The sequence below is a fragment of the Dipodomys ordii genome, unplaced genomic scaffold (assembly GCF_000151885.1).
Source record: "Dipodomys ordii isolate 6190 unplaced genomic scaffold, Dord_2.0 Scaffold68, whole genome shotgun sequence".
Classification (NCBI taxonomy): domain Eukaryota; kingdom Metazoa; phylum Chordata; class Mammalia; order Rodentia; family Heteromyidae; genus Dipodomys; species Dipodomys ordii.
The window spans coordinates 4,114,425-4,129,743 of record NW_012267284.1 but is presented as its reverse complement, the minus strand read 5'-3'; the positions used below and the strand labels follow the sequence as shown (position 1 = coordinate 4,129,743).

Genomic DNA, 15,319 nt, shown 5'->3' with positions numbered 1-15,319 from the left:
AGGCTGAAACCTGAGGATCACCGTTCAAAGCCAGCCATGGCAGGAATGTCTGTAAGACTCTTACCTCCAATTAACAACCAGAAAACCAGAAGTGGCACTGTGGCTCAAGTGGTGGAGCACTTGCCTTGAGCTGAAGAGCACAGGGACAGTGCCCAGGCTCAGAGTTCAAGCCCCATGATCACCACCACCAACAAAAATCCACAGGGCAGGAAGTGGAGAGGATGGGAAATGAAATGTTTTCACTCGGGACCAAATGTTCTGCAGCTGGCAGCAGCCACACTGCCCAGGGTCCTTGTGTAATGAAGTCCCCAGGCTGGCTGCGGAGGGGCTGAGAGCCACTGACCTTGAACTTGAAATGGTTCTAGCCACGGATATAGGATGCTTGGTAGGCACACAAAGCAGGGGTCAAACCACTAGCACCTGTATTCAACAGCCACTGGGCACTGGGCACAGATGACAGAAGGGAAGGGAGTCACGTTCAGATCTCAGGGGACAGCCATGGCCACCATGGCCTAAGCTTATACTCCCAGGACTTCACTTCCTGGAGAAGGGAGCTGCATTTCCCCAGAGGTGAAATCCTTCTGGAACCCAGGTGGCATATATGCCTTCTCCTGAAACACAGCAGCTTCATGCCTCTCCACCTGTGCCCTCCCTGGCATCTCGGGAAGTGCCTCTACACTGCAAAATGCCTTCAGCTGTCCCTCTGGCCACAGCCAGTGTCCCCTACATAGGCCTTCCTAAAAAGCCAGATGGAGCCCATGGCACTGAATGGAGGAAGCCCCGCCCCTTCTGCCTGGGCAGAGGTGACACTCTAGTGAGGAAGGTGCCCAAAACCACGTGGAGTGCATCCTCAGCTGACAGCTCTGGGCAGGAAGTGATGCATTGCTCACACTTCTTTCTTTCTTTCTTTTTGCTAGAAAACAACTTCCAAATCCACTTAGAGGAACCTGAGCAGGGCTTGGGGACGTGAGTGGCAGATGGATGGCTCGCTGCAAGGCATAGAAGAGCCAGCTTCCATGTTGTGATCAAGTCAGAACGTCCCCAGGTTGTTCACGAGTAGTGCTTGGCGTGAGCACAATGATCACCATCCCCACCCCCCACATCCCCGATTTCAAACAGAACTGGACGCCTGGAAAGGCAAAGATTGATTCTCCCAGTAGGAAGGATCCAACCTGACAGCTTCTTATCGGAAGGCTTCTAAGTGGGCCTGCTGCCTGTGTTTGTATTTTTAAGCAAATCGCTAAAAAAAGAAAAGGAAAAAAACCCCCGCAAAACCTTCAAACCTGCCCCCCCCAACCCAAAAGGTTACAGGTGAAACATTTCATTTGGAATGCAAATCTAGATCTGAACCTACTTTCTCTTCCTTTGTTCTGTTCACTCTGATTTACTAAATTACTCATAATTTTAATTGTACTTCAACTGCCTGGCAGTTGACAGGCATTTATTTCTACAATACGTGGTATTGACCACCCCCTGCTCTGGGCTTCTTGGCAATTAGTTTGTTCTGTTCAGCTCTGGAGAGGACAGCTGATGGACACATATGCCAAGTTCCTCTGGTGCGGATCCATGCTGTGTCCCAGAGCTGTCTGGCAGTCTCAGAGGGGCCGTGTTGGGAGACAGGGCATGGGGGCTGCCAGTTAGTGGTCACAGCCACTTGTTTGGAGATGGCGTGGCCCAGCTGGGGCCCTCACAGCCTTTGGTGTAGGAGCCAGTGTGCCTAGTTACTGGCAAGCCAATTGTCATGTCGACAGAAATGCTAATTTTCTCCTAGAATGTGACAAAGGACCATCTTCCTGGGGCTAATTATGTTGGCAGTGGATGGGAAGCCAAGTGCTGGGGACCTTGAACTTCTTCTTTGAATGCACAGCCCCTAACAGGAGTCAGGACTCCAAAGCACAGCCACCCCGAAAGCAGGGAGTGTGGGGTCTATCAGATGTGAAGATGTTTCTAGAGGAGGGACTAGAAGTCAGAGAGACTTAGAGTCTTAGTGGCCTGGTGGCAAGTGGGGGAGGCAGGGGCCGGGGCAGGACTTTTGCCACTTTACCAGGGGCAGCAGGTCCTAGGAGACATTTGGGGATGTGTCCATGTCACTCTGAAAGGGTCCTGTCTTCTCCAGAGACAGTGTCACTAAGCAGAGAGGGGGCCCCATGATGCTCTTGATATTCCAAGGAGGCCATATACTCTTGGCAGAGAACCTCATTTATTAAAATCCTGGTCCCTGCTCCTCCTGCAAGGGGCAGCATTCATATCATTAGTTGGAACTTTACGACATGGCCATTTGGGAGCCTCAAACATGGTGGCACCATAGGATCCAGCCTAAGACTGCAGGAGTTGGTGGGCACTGCTGGACAGCTGAGATGTACCTTTGCTCCTGGAGCCACTGTGGTCCTGGCCTCTTTCTGTCCCCCAGCACTCCTAGGATGGCTGTGTCTTAGCAGTGCTGGTGGCCTCTAAGCCCAGGGTATAAGCCACCTGGTACAGTTCACCCATCCTGACCACCAGGGTCCCTCACGGTGCCCAGACACCCGACAGTCCCTCATGAAAGCTCATTCCTGCCTCCATCTTCCCAGCCATCACCATGGCACAAAGCCTTCCCCCAGGGACCCAAGAACAGCAGCTCCCTTATTGTCACAGATCCCTCCTTGTTACTGGATGCCCTTCCAGACTCTCCTGGCCAGCACAAGGCCTCTGGTTCAGACACAGCCCCTCAGCTCTCCTGTATTCCTCTCACACAGATTTTGTCATCACCCACATCCGGGCACCTCTGCATTCAAGCTGACACTTGTCATTTTCCTGATAGCAACTTCAATTTCCACAAAGAGCCTGTGCCAACCAGACCACGAGCGACACCCTAGCTCACAGCCTCTCCTAGGCTAAACGGCCTTGTTGTGGCTCTCTGGACACAGCCATACACCAGCCTGGCTCCTGCCTGATCTATGACCTCTAGAGCCTCCCCATTCCTCAAGTGATGGTCCTTTAGAGCACCAGGAGCTCTGTACTCGGCTCTGCTGAGTTTGCATCCTCCCTTCTCTGCACCCAGATCAGGACCACACAGGCCTGGGGGCCAAGCCCCTTTCCTTCAGATTACTGTAGTCACTTCCCAGCTGGTGTTTCCTGGGGCTCTAGGGCCTTCCTGGAAGTTCGAGAAATTACATTTAACACAAGTTTCCTTTCCAGTTTCTTGGCTGTTTCCCTTGTTTCATTCAAATACAGCACAAGCCTGGTTTGGTGTCTGTCTCCAGCATTCCAGCTGACTATGAAGGGAGTGAGTGTTTGCCTCACAGACACTGAGGTCCTGGATCTTACCTGCCACTGAATCAGAACCGAGGATGTAGTGTGGGGCGTCGCGGAGACAGAACCGGGGGGCTCTCCTGGAACTGCAGCCCAGTGAAAAAAAAGCAGGATTAGAAAGGTTCAGTTGGTTAATGTCTTCCCCTATGAGTATGGGGTGCAATGAGCCTGTCCCCTTCCTTCCGTTCCTTGCCCTTCCTTTGTGTTCCCAGAAGGCCCCAGTCTGACTGATAGGAATCTGCTTTGTTCTCATAACTCAGTGTTGCTCCCATACCTGGGCCCACTGACTATCCTCCCCGAAGGGATCTTCCCAAAATTCTCCAGCCCAGAGTCTTAATCTCAGTGTGAAGCCCATCACTACCCCTCAGGTGTCAGGCACCTGAGTTCCTCCATTTCAGGCTATTGCCAAGAACTCTCAGAACTCTTAGGACACATCAGTCTGGAAACTCCATGCCACTCTTCAGCTATCTTTGACCCTGCCCCCACCTAAGACCCTACACCCCTGTCCCCATTACTCTGCCTGTGTCTCCTGACTCTCCTCAGGTCACCCTCTTCAACTTGCCATTAAGGTTATCTTGTCTGCTGAGCTTGCTTTCTGCTCTTTATTGTTCTAATACCCTCATGACTCAGTTTCCTAACACAGTCCTAACAAGAGTAGCTACCAGGTGATGCCAGTCTTTGCTGTTTCTGAGACATCCAGGGCTCTTCACAGAGGTGTGCTGAGGTCACTCACTCCAGCCATGATACCCTGGGAGCTCCCTACCTGAACCCTTCCTCTGTACTACCAGTCCTGTACTTCTTTGGGTGTCAAATGCCACTTTCACAGGCCTTTAGTCAGAGCTTTGTCAAGCTACAATGCTCTTGATCTGTAACTGTCAAGAAAAGGGAGGGGAGGCCACTGTTGGTGACTGGCCAGTCAATAAAGTAGAGGGTAATTGGCTCTGGCCCAGAAAGTGGCAGTGGTTCTGCTGCGGTCTTGGGTGGGGGACAAGGATGGTTTGACCTCTGCCCACGCTAAGCCCCTGCCCTCTGGTTTGTCATCTGCCAGGACCTAGAGGGTCTTCTTCCCCATGCTTTGCTGCTCCCTCCAAATCATGTGATCCTGTTGGGTACATAAAGTGACCTGTTACTCTGGGTCTCCCTGCCTGATGATTCAATAAATGCTCATTGAGCTGAGTATGATTGGGCCTGTCCCATATCCCCCTGTAAGTCCCTAAGCACTTGCTCTACTCTCTCCACTCACTATCCTTGTGTCTGTGGTCTGAGGTTCTCCTCTGAATCTGTCACTGTCTTTATCCCCAACACTCAGCTCTTTCTCACCTAGCTATCTCCCCTTCCCAGATTCTTATTGAGAATACCTCAAACCAGCAGACAAGACAGGAGTTTCCAAATGCCCCAAGCTGGCAAGCTGTCCTGGGGAGGGAAAAATCACCCTAATAAGAAAAATACTGAGGCAGGGGTGGTGGTATCTGCCTGTAATCTCAGCACTCTGGAGGTAGAGGCAGGAAGATTGCACATTTGAGGCCAGCCTGGGATACATAGGAGACTATGTCTAAAAAATAAAAACAACAAAAACAAGAGCTAGGAATGTAGCTCAGTGGGAGGGTGCTTGCCCTAGCATGTGCAAAGCCCTAGGTTCCATTCCCAAGCACTGCCAAGAAAGAAAAAGAAATGAAAATGTGGATCAGTGAACCTACAGCTCAAAGAATCTTCTAAGTCTAAGCAGGGAAAGTCTTGCCCATCAATCTCCAGCCCAGAGTCGGAGACAATGCAACCCAAACACAATGCAAATGGGCTGCAGAGGGAAACCGCAAGTCTAGGAGAAGGAAGATGATGCGATAGGTGCTTCAAAGGCCTTGATTTGAATATCAAAGGAGCAAGAAGGGCCTTGGGAGCCTTGAGAGCCCCTTGAATAGCTTTTCAGAAAGGGCCCATTCCCCTGGGTCAGAGCCAGCCTGTCAGATCTTGTGCTCACTTGCTTGTCTGAGATAACACAACAATAAAACCAGCTCGTTGTACGGCTTTCTTTGGGAGAATTACTGCAGAGTTGAATTGTGTTAAATGCAAGATTTAGATGAATGCATTCATAATCCTAAGAATGCATCCCCTCCCTGTGGTGATTTGGTGTGATGTTGGCTCCCACTTTAATTGGTCTTTTGGGTGCGGGAGCCTGCAGTGAAAAGCTGGGGTGTGCTTCCCCTTTGCCCTCTCACACACCCCCTCCTCTGCCCCCATGAACTCCTTGGAGCTGACTCAGTTCCCTGTGCCCAGCACAGTAGAGACACTGAGCCATGGGTCCCAAGTCCAGAGGGCCTTCCTCTGAGCCCTGCATGTAACAAGCAATTTAAAGGCTAATTTTACTGGGCGCATAAATTAAAAGCTGAACAAAATCTGGATAACTAGTCCCCTCCCCATCTACCATTTTGCATCTGTGCATCTGTGCCCGGTGATCTGAGCCATTCCCTGCTGCAGGCACTTCATAACTACCTAGGGCTCAAGGAAGACAGGATTCACCCATGAGCATCTTGTGACTAAAGGCAAACTGCCCCTCAGACAGGTCAGGTCACCTTCTTAGCACCTTAAAGAGAGCAGCCCAAAGCTGCAGACCACCTGCCAGGCCTCTGTGGAGCAGATGGCCGGCCAGGTAATGCCCCTATGACCTGGGACTGAGTTAACTTTTGCATACCTTTCTCTCCCTGTCTCCAATTCTCCCTATTCAACCTGGGGCCAATGTCTATACCCTGAAGACTGCTGAAGATGTACTGAAGTGCTATCTTCCCATGGCTGCCCTTCACCGTATTTCTTTATTTAGCATATGGGAATGAGTGGCCAGACCTAACGTGGGACTCCTAAAAGTGAGTTTCACGCAGTCTTCTTTCCTTCAGTATGGCTTCTCCTGCCCTCATAATTGCCTGGGATCCACAAACTGATAATAGTTGTGGTGAGACCTGAAGACACAAATTAGTTCTGAAGAGCAAGTCTGGTTCCCAGAGACTTGAAGACTTTCTTACCAGGGCCCCCAGCCCCTGCAAATTCAGCCCAGTGGGGAGTGTGGGATCTGTAGCACAAATGATCTCTGCATGGTGCTGAGAAGCTGACCAAGTTTTCCCTCAACCTGCTGCCTGGTCCCTTGGGGTTGGGGGTGGGGGGGCTTGGGTGGCTTATAGAATGTCTAGGTTCTATAAAGAGCATCATAGAAGATATGAGGTCATGGGGTGAGCCAGCAGAAGCTAGTCTATTTGAAAATGGTTCCACTAGTGCGTTAAATGGAAAAGCTAGAGCCCTGGGGTTGTCTTGGGGAATTATTATAAAGCACCGCTGGGTGAACTAAGCGCTCAGGCTTCGGGCTGGATCTGCGTGTTATACAATATCCATCCTTTTTTCTATCCCTCAAGTCAGGTTATCACTGCTCCACTCAACTGATGGAGTTGTCTCTGGGGCTTACTGTGCCCTGCAGGACCGGGTCGCTGACAATCACGATGGATCTTCAGGCCCAGTGCTGCTGAGGTAGTGCAAGTGGAAAATCCACCTGGCACGCTGAGGGGCTCTGCCCCCCATCACTTACCTGTGCTACTGTCAAAATGGAGCATCTTGTGAATAAGAAGAATGGGGGAACCTCTTCAACCCAGCTCCTGCTGACATTTATTTTTAACAACGCTATCAATTATTCAATTTCTGGGATGCTAATGGATGGTTGGGCTTTGGAAGCCAATCAAAGATAGTTCCATCCGTTCAGAAGCCCTGATTTACACCTGCAGGGTACGCAGGAGTGCTGGGCCTGTGTTACCGGCACATGATGTAAGTGGGGGTCTCCCTTTAGGGGCCTGTGTGCCTGCCTCACAGGAGAACCCAGATTGCTTTAGAGGGCCCAGGGCTGCTCACCGTCCTGCAGAGTGGTGACCGCTTCTGTCTCTGAACTGAAGTCACTGTCCCCAATGTCGTTGGTGGCTTTCAAGCGCAGCTTGTAGGAAGTGAAGGGCCTCAGCCTGTAGTGCAAAAAGTCCTATAACTACAGGGGAACTGCCACCCTTCCCAGCCCTGGGGTACTGCTCTAGGGAAAGCCCAGAGGAAGGGTGGATGTCTTCCCTCCCCTCCCCTCCTAGCTGGGCTCTGGTGAGAGTTGAGACAGGGCTGCAATGACAGACAGGGCCTTTAAGGAAACTTGGGTCTGTGAGGAGGAACAGCTGTGAACACCCTGGTCTTTCTTCATGCCCAACAAGAAGGTTCTGGCCATGATGTCCCACAGCCTCTGTGATGGGAGACCTTCCTGTTTAGAGTCTCTGCTCTCTGAGGGCTTTCTCGGGACTAACTAACAGATCAGTATTCCATGGATCAATCCAGAGCAAATGGAGTGTCTGTCTTCTGTGTTCTCCTCCCTAGGAGCTGCCCACTGGACTGGCCCAGGTCACTGCCCTGTGTCCACCTCACACTGGACCAAGCCCATAGTAAGCCCAACCCCATCTAGCCTGCAGGAGAGTGTGCAGGCTAGAGTCATTGTTGTGCCCATTCAAGGGTGAGAAAACAGAGGCTCTATCAGGGGTACTTCCCTCGTCCACTGCCCGAAAGTAGTGTGTGGCATGGGGTCTGGGGTAGGCAGGGGGAAAGCCTGTCTAGAAACAACATCTGCACATCACTTCACACAATAAGACTGTGTCCATGCCATCTATGTCAGCTTACAAAAGGGCAACTTAAAAGTTGCTTTCACTGGCCTTGTGACTGAACTAAACGCTGGATGCTCAGCTCATAGCCCCATTTTGCATCTGTGCTTGGTGATCTGAGCCATTCCCTGCTGCTGTCACTTCAGAACCATGGCGGGCTCCAGGAAGAGGATCCACAGAGAAGCATGTTGTGGTGGAATGCCAGCTGCCCCTCAGACAGACAGCATCACTTTCTTAGCATCTTGAAGAGAACAGTCTACCTGCCAGGGCTCCAGTGTCACAGGCTGACCTGATGGCCACCCCACCCCTGACTGTTGTAATTATGCACACCGTTCTCACCCCTGTCACCTTTTTCCTTATCTAATCAGAGGCCACTGTCTGTGCCTTTGTAGATGGCTGAAGATGTACTGAAGTGCTGTCTTCAAATGGCTGCCATGACATAAATCTCCTTTCTCTGCCCTTTACCATGTCTATTTGGTGATCTGGGGAGAGTGGCTAGGCTTAGTGTGGGACTCCTTGGGTCTAAAAACCTGGCTTCCAACGATCCCTAGAGAAATGCCCCAGTCCCTAAGACTTCAGGGCCACAAACTTCAGGCCCATTTCCACCTTCCCTGCCTGTCCTTTCTCCTTCTACTGAGAAGCCCCCCTTCCTCCCCACCCCCCGTACATCTGGGGTCTCCTGAGCCAGCTGTCATGCCATGACTTACACTGGGACTTGGGTCAAACTCTCTGTGCAGGCACCCCCCCCCCCAGCTGCCCTGACTGGTCAGTGACAAACACCCAGGCGGGCTCAGTATTTGGCTGGATATCTGTGGACATGGCTTGCTGGTGAGCAGGTAACAAAGGTGTAGCATTTCCCCTTTTGTCCCCCAGAAGCTCTGTGCCAGGCCATGGCTGACCATCACATCCCTCTCCCAGGGAGAGATTCAAGGTGATTTCAGATGCCAGAGTCCCAGGCCTCTTAGCCCGTACTGAGTTGTCCTTGCTCTTCATATAACAGGTGGTTTTGCTAAAAAGCACTGGCTCCTTGCTTGGGCCTATGAATAAACAAAAAGCAGGGGGAAAATGTGGCACATTTGCCTTGATTTTGTAGCTGTCTCTGCGCTGAGCCGTTCTCTGTGCAGAGGCTCTGCCGTCACCTTGGCACCCAGAAAGGATAGATCTGAGAACAACACACTTGCAGGGAGGAAGGGAGGGGCTGAACCTAAAAACCGGACCAGTAGAAATCCTCCTCAGGACAAGACCCCAGTCGGGCAATAATGACTTGTCTATCCCACCACTGACAACAGCCGTAATGACTTTTCTGGAAGCCCTCCCCAGAGAAGGGCTGATGCAGGAACACACCAGTGAGCAGGACTGTCTAATATGAATGCACTCACCTTTCCTCCCCCACCCTCAATTCTTTGTCTACTGAAACCTAAAGCTCATGTCCCGAAGATGACTGGAGATTGGGCTGAAAAATGTTTCCTCTGCCTCTCTTTGGGGTGTGTCTTGGCCACCTGATAGTTCTAATAGTTTTAATAGGATTTGACAGATAGGGGTGAGTAGCCAGATTTGATATGCGGAAGCCCAGGAATTTGGGCTGGGTCCTCCCACAGAATCCCATGGGAGCCCTGATGCTGAAGGAGCCCCGTGAGGGCAGAGCCTCACGAGGGCAGAGCCCCATGCTGTCCACCCTGTCAACAGCAGCCCCGCTGCTGACCTCCTGACACTGCCGAGCCGGGAAATCCATCTTCTCAAGAAAGGATTCTGCTTTTCAGGAAACCTGTACCATTTTTTGGAAACTGTGATCAGAAAATCTTCACCCCTGCTCTGGCACACTATCTTAATTAAGACAGATGACAGTGTTTCTCCACAAGCTTCAAGCACTCAGCTTAGATAGGCCTGGCTTCAGCCCAGAGGCAGGGACAGCCATCACCAGGAACCTGGCTGGCTTAATCCAGCTTAATGGAGACGTTGCTGAAGTCCTACCAGCGAGAATAATCTCTGTGGCAGGTTTCTGGGATCAGCCATTGTTTAGTTCAATCAGACACGTTCACTCTTCCTGCGTCCCCTGAGCCACTGTGGCATGACTTTGCGATAAAGGTGTGCTTGTCCCCAGTGACTTCCTAAGCCTTGCCCACTGGCTGCCTGCCTCCGCATGGCTGGCTGCTTCTCTTTCTCGTGTGTGGGAGGTGGTCTGCAGGAAGGTATACTGTGAAGTCAAACAGCACCCCCTCTTCTAGCTCCCAGCCCATCTTGGATAGAACACTGGGCCCTGGCTTCTTCATCTGGGCAGCCCCTTAGGAGGCTCTGGCCTGGAGGAAGTGCTCCTTTAACTCTAGCTGCCATAGTTGTCATTGTCAGCCATTGTCAGCATAAATCTAAGTGACCTCATGCTCTGTTCATTTAACTTCCCTCTCTCCATCCCTCCTTCCCTCCCCTTCTCTTCCTCCTTTTCTTTTGTCCTCTCTCTCTCCTTCCCTCCCCCCATCACTACCCCCTCTCTGTGAGGCTCAGAAGTGATCTCAGGTGCAAGGCCCTGAGCTAAGTGCCCTGACATTTGAGGCATTCCACCAGCCCTTTCTGCTTTCGCTATTTTCCCTATACAGTCTTCTGTTTTCTTCTAGGGTCCACCTCAGACTGTGCTCATCTTATGTATGCCTCCAGCAATTGGTATTACAGGTGTGAACCCCAGCACATGGCCCTGTAATTGTTTTATGGATGCCTTACAAGACTCAGTAACAGTGAGAATGAGCAACAAGCCTGCCTTGTTTATTGCTGTAGCCCCAGATAAGAAATGCAAATGAAACATCAGAGAGATTCCATCTCACCCCAATCAGAGTGGCTTTCATCAAGAAAACAAACAACAAATGCTGGTGAGGATGTGGAGGCCCAGGGGAAGGAGACCCTGACACAATGTTGATGGGAATGGAAATTAGTGCAGCCACTAATTTCAGTATGGATGTTCCTTAAAACAAAACAAACAAACAAAACTAAAAATAGAACTACCTACTATATGATTCTGCTACACCATCCTGGCCATAAATCCTAAAGAAGGAAAGTCAGCAAACAATAGAGCCATTTGCATATCCATGTTGATAGCATCACTGTTCATAAGGACCAAAAAATGGAATCAGCTTAGGTGTCCATCATCAGATAAGGAAAACATGGTCTATCTACACACAGTAGAGTATCAGCCAGAAAGAAGAATGGAATTATGTTATTTGTAGAAAAATGAATGGAACTAGAGATCACGATGTTAAGTGAGATAAAGCAGACTGAGAAAGAAAAATATTTCATGTTCTCTCTCATATGCAGAATCTTGTCCTTAAAAAGAAAAACATGGCTGGGGCTAGTAAATCAATCCTATAGTCCTAGCTACTTAAAAGTCTGAGATCTGAGAATCCAGGTTCAAAGCCAGCCCAGGCAGGAAAGTCCATGAGACTGTTATCTCCAATTAACCACCAGAAAAACAGAAGTGGTGCTGTGGCTCAATTGGTAGCGTGCTAGCCTTGAGCAAAGAGCTCAGGGACAGTGCCCAGGTCCCGAGTTCAAGCCCCGCAACTGACAAAAACAACAAAAACAAAAATAGGAGACCATGAATGTAAAACAGATGGTTTGGGGGTACTAGTGGGAGGTACTGGGGGGGATGAATGAAGAGGCTGAAGTACTTCATGCACATGTATGTGCAACATAGGATGAGACCTGTTGAGATTGCTTTAAGGGGGTAAATGGAGAACTAAGGGGGAGTCATAGAGTAGGGAAAGTTGGCCAGGGTTACAGTAAGCATGTACGGAAATATCACACTGAGACCTCTTTTGTACAGCTAGAATATACTAATAAGAAATGTACAAGCTGAGCATTGGTGGCTCAAGCCTGTAATGCTAGAGACTCAGGAGGCTGAGATCTGAGGATTGTGGTTTGAAGCCAGCCTGAGCAGAAATATCTGTGAGACTCTTACCTCCAACTAACCAGTTTAAAAAAGAAAAGGAAGAAAGGAAGAAAGAAAGTGGTAGATTGCCAGCCTTGAGTGAAAAAACGCTAAGGGATGGCATCTATGCTGTGAGTTCAAGCCCCAGGAAGGGCACACAAGCACGCAGCAGGTGCTCCAGCTTGCCATCACAGCTAGTGGGGGTGGTGTGGGATGTCACTGTCCCTAACCATTTAGGGTTATGCTGTGCACTCTTTAGAGATGCTCACTCTCTACCTGCCAGCCTGGGTGGTGCAGAGTAGCACCAGCTTGTGAGGGTCAACAGTGAGAAGCAAGGTCAGATGGCCGTGGGAACTTTCCCAGCTGGGGCGAATAGACTGGGTATGCAGGAGAGCAGAAGGCAACTTCCAGTAGCAGGATCACTCACTGCCTTCCCAGAGATGGATGAACTAGGCTGGGAGCCGTGGGGTAGGGGCACGGTCCCTCTGCAGAGGGAATGCTCTCGGCAGGGGGCCAAGCTTGCAATCTGAAAAGGGGGGATTGGCGTTCATTCCCAAAAGAGCAGCGACTTGTGGCCCAGAGGAGATAGTGACCTTGGGCACGGGCTAATGCAGCAGCTTCCTGCTTCCACTCAACCCATCTCTGCACAATAGACTCGCTGACTCCCCATCCCTCAGCACCCAGCCCACATATCCCTTCCCACCAGGACCCTCATATGCAGGCCAGGGTTTCCAGGATGAGCATCCCCCAGCATACTCCTTCACCCTTTCAAGTCCCTGAGAAGTCTGCTCTCCGCTCATGGTTCCAGGACAAGCACACCTCTGCTTGGGAATGGGTCCAGCAGAATTGAGATTCTGACTCTGCCATTGCTCCCCAGGGCAAGTCGTTTAATCTCCATGGATCTCACCTTGTTCATTTATAAAAATGGAGCTCACAGCACTTCCCAGGGCTCTGGAGATGGTTTAACCATCCAGCCTGCCCTTGGAGAGTCTAACAGATCTTGGCACATCTGGAAGGCTTTCTCTATCTCCTCGGCCCCTGGTGCTCTAGGTTTCTCCCATGGAGTCCACTGATGCTGTGGAGGAAGCAACCTCAGGTCCTTTGCACATTCCGTATGCCCCATCTCCCAAATTCCTATTATCCAAACTTAGAAATGGCACAGGGTCACGGACATGTTTGAGAACATACCTTGTACCAGAATTCTTCTAAATAGCTATTCAAATTTGGGGCTGAGCTATGCGCCTGAGCAGCTCCATGCACCTTGTCAGGGAGCAAGAAGATGACTTTCCTGATGGTTTCCTAATGGGCACACTGCCTCTCCTCACTGGGTCACTTGGGGTGGGTGCTGCTGTGCATGGGGCCTGGCCTGCGAACCTCTGTCTGGGCTTCTGTCCTTCTCTAGGTGCTGTTAAGGGAGCGGGCTCCAGAACCCCAGAGAATGAGGACCACACTGCCTTGCCTCTATTAATGCTGGGACAAGCTAGCTTGGCCATACACAGTAGTTTGTGGGCTATGAGGAGGTGTGTGCAAGTGGCCTGGGCATCTTCTGAGGCACTGCCCACCCTGCAGAGCCCCCACCATGGTGCCATAGGGAGAATGCCACAGGCCCATGTGGCCTCCCAGATGATCAGAGCCTGCTGAGCCACCTAGGTCGGCTCCCTTGCAAAGGAGCTGTGACAAGGTCACCTTGAGACCCACGTGAGCCCAGGGTGAAGACTTCTGCTTTGTTCCTCCACTTTAACCCATGCCTGGACAGCTCTGGGGGCGTCTCTCCCTTGCTGCACTCAGGGCTGGGGGCTGGGAGAACACAAAGAGAAGGAGCATCTCTCCAACCTGCAACCAGCCGCCCACCCTTTACCCCTTCTCCTGTTTCAAGTACAGGCCTCTGGGGGGACCAGGATGTCAGAACCCATACATCCAGGCTTAATTTCCTTCTCCCCGCCTTCCCCAGCACCCAGACCTGGGGTGTGCAGACAGCACATGCCTGGAAGGAACTCCTCTTAGGACCATGGACACTGGGATCCCAGGTGTGGAGGCACTCAATAGGAACAGGGACACCCCCCCCGATGGGCTGGAGAAACTTGGGACTGGGGTACAGATCCTCGGGGCAAGGAGGGTCCGGCTTCCCTCAGTACCTTTCGACAGCGCAGGCCATGGCCTCATGGCTGATGGAGGAGGAGTAGGTCTGCCACTCTCCCCTGGGCAGCTCTCGCACCTGCACGGTGAAGTAGCGGATGGGGGAGGCTCCATCACTGCCCGGGACCCACTGGAGCCGCAGGCTGCGTGCTGTCACCTCGGCCTGTGGTACCAGCAGCTCTCTGGGGGGTGCCGGCCTCTCTGCAAGGAAAGAACAGACCAGGCCACGCCATGTGAGATGCTATGTCCTGCAGCTGCTTCCTGCAGTTGGCCCATGAACTGGCGGCATGGATCAGGCACTGAGGGGTATGGCAGCGGATTGTGGATGTGCCCAGGATAGGCCAGACTAGAGACAGCTGCTGGCTCCCACAGCAGAGCCAAACAGGTGAACACCTATATGCCATCCTACCACAAAGGTTGGTATCTGGGTGATAGCAAAGCTAGGGCTCTTCCAAGCACCCCTACTGTACCCCTTTAATTAAGTAATTAATTATTTTGTTGGTCATGGGGCTTGAACTCAGGGCTTGGGTGCTATCCCGCAGCTCTTCAGCTCAAGGCGAGCGAGCGCTCTACCGCTTGAGTCACAGCGCCACTTCTGGTTTTCTAGTGCTTTATCTGAGATAAGAGTCTCATGGACTTTCCTGCTTGGGCTGGCTTTGAACCGTGATCCTCAGATCTCAGCCTCCTGAGTAGCTAGGATTACAGGCGTGAGCCACTGGTGCCCGGCCTGTATCCCTTTATATACTCTCTTTGATTTGATGTTTGCTTAGTCTATGAGGATCACTGAATTTTCTTCCTTCTTGCAGGTAACCTGACTCTCAACACACATAATAGGTGTCTCTTCTCTTCTTGGATCTCTTGGGGGGTAGGGACAGGTGTGGGGTGGTGATGCAGGACTCAGGGCTAACCTGTGCCCCGGAGATGTCAACAGAGAAACCTCATAGAGCGAGTGCTGTTGTTTATCATGAGGATTACTGATTCTGATTAAAACATGTGGTATATAATAAAGTGGTCATTGATGTGGGTTCCACAGTGTATGGACTTCACAGGGTGTGACTTCACCAGCAGTCCTGGCCTCCTGTGCGCATGCCAGTCACTTGATCTGTCCTGGCCCAGGACTGTTAACAGGACATAGTGGTCAGTGATGGACTGCTGACCAGGGTGGCTGAGCTTACACAGAACTATCGGTAGATATCAGATTTGGGAAGGGAAGCAGGCTTTCCAGTGTGGGCATGGCAATACCTGTGTCTGCTTGTAGGACACCTGCCTTCAGCTTGGCCTCCATGAACTCAGTACTATGGTTTGGATATGAAGTGCCCCC

General features: G+C 51.3%; 1 protein-coding gene across 1 annotated transcript in view; it reads right to left on the bottom strand.

The window, feature by feature from the left end:
- Sdk1 (sidekick cell adhesion molecule 1) overlaps positions 1-15,319 on the bottom strand; it is a 485,625-nt gene that overhangs the window by 73,436 nt on the left and 396,870 nt on the right. Inside the window, exons 29-31 of the mRNA XM_013023384.1 lie at positions 13,998-14,199; positions 7,174-7,277; positions 3,307-3,377 (exon numbers count right to left, since the gene is read on the bottom strand). Of these exons, the coding sequence (XP_012878838.1) occupies positions 3,307-3,377; positions 7,174-7,277; positions 13,998-14,199 (377 nt within the window). The remainder of the gene's footprint in view (positions 1-3,306; positions 3,378-7,173; positions 7,278-13,997; positions 14,200-15,319) is intronic.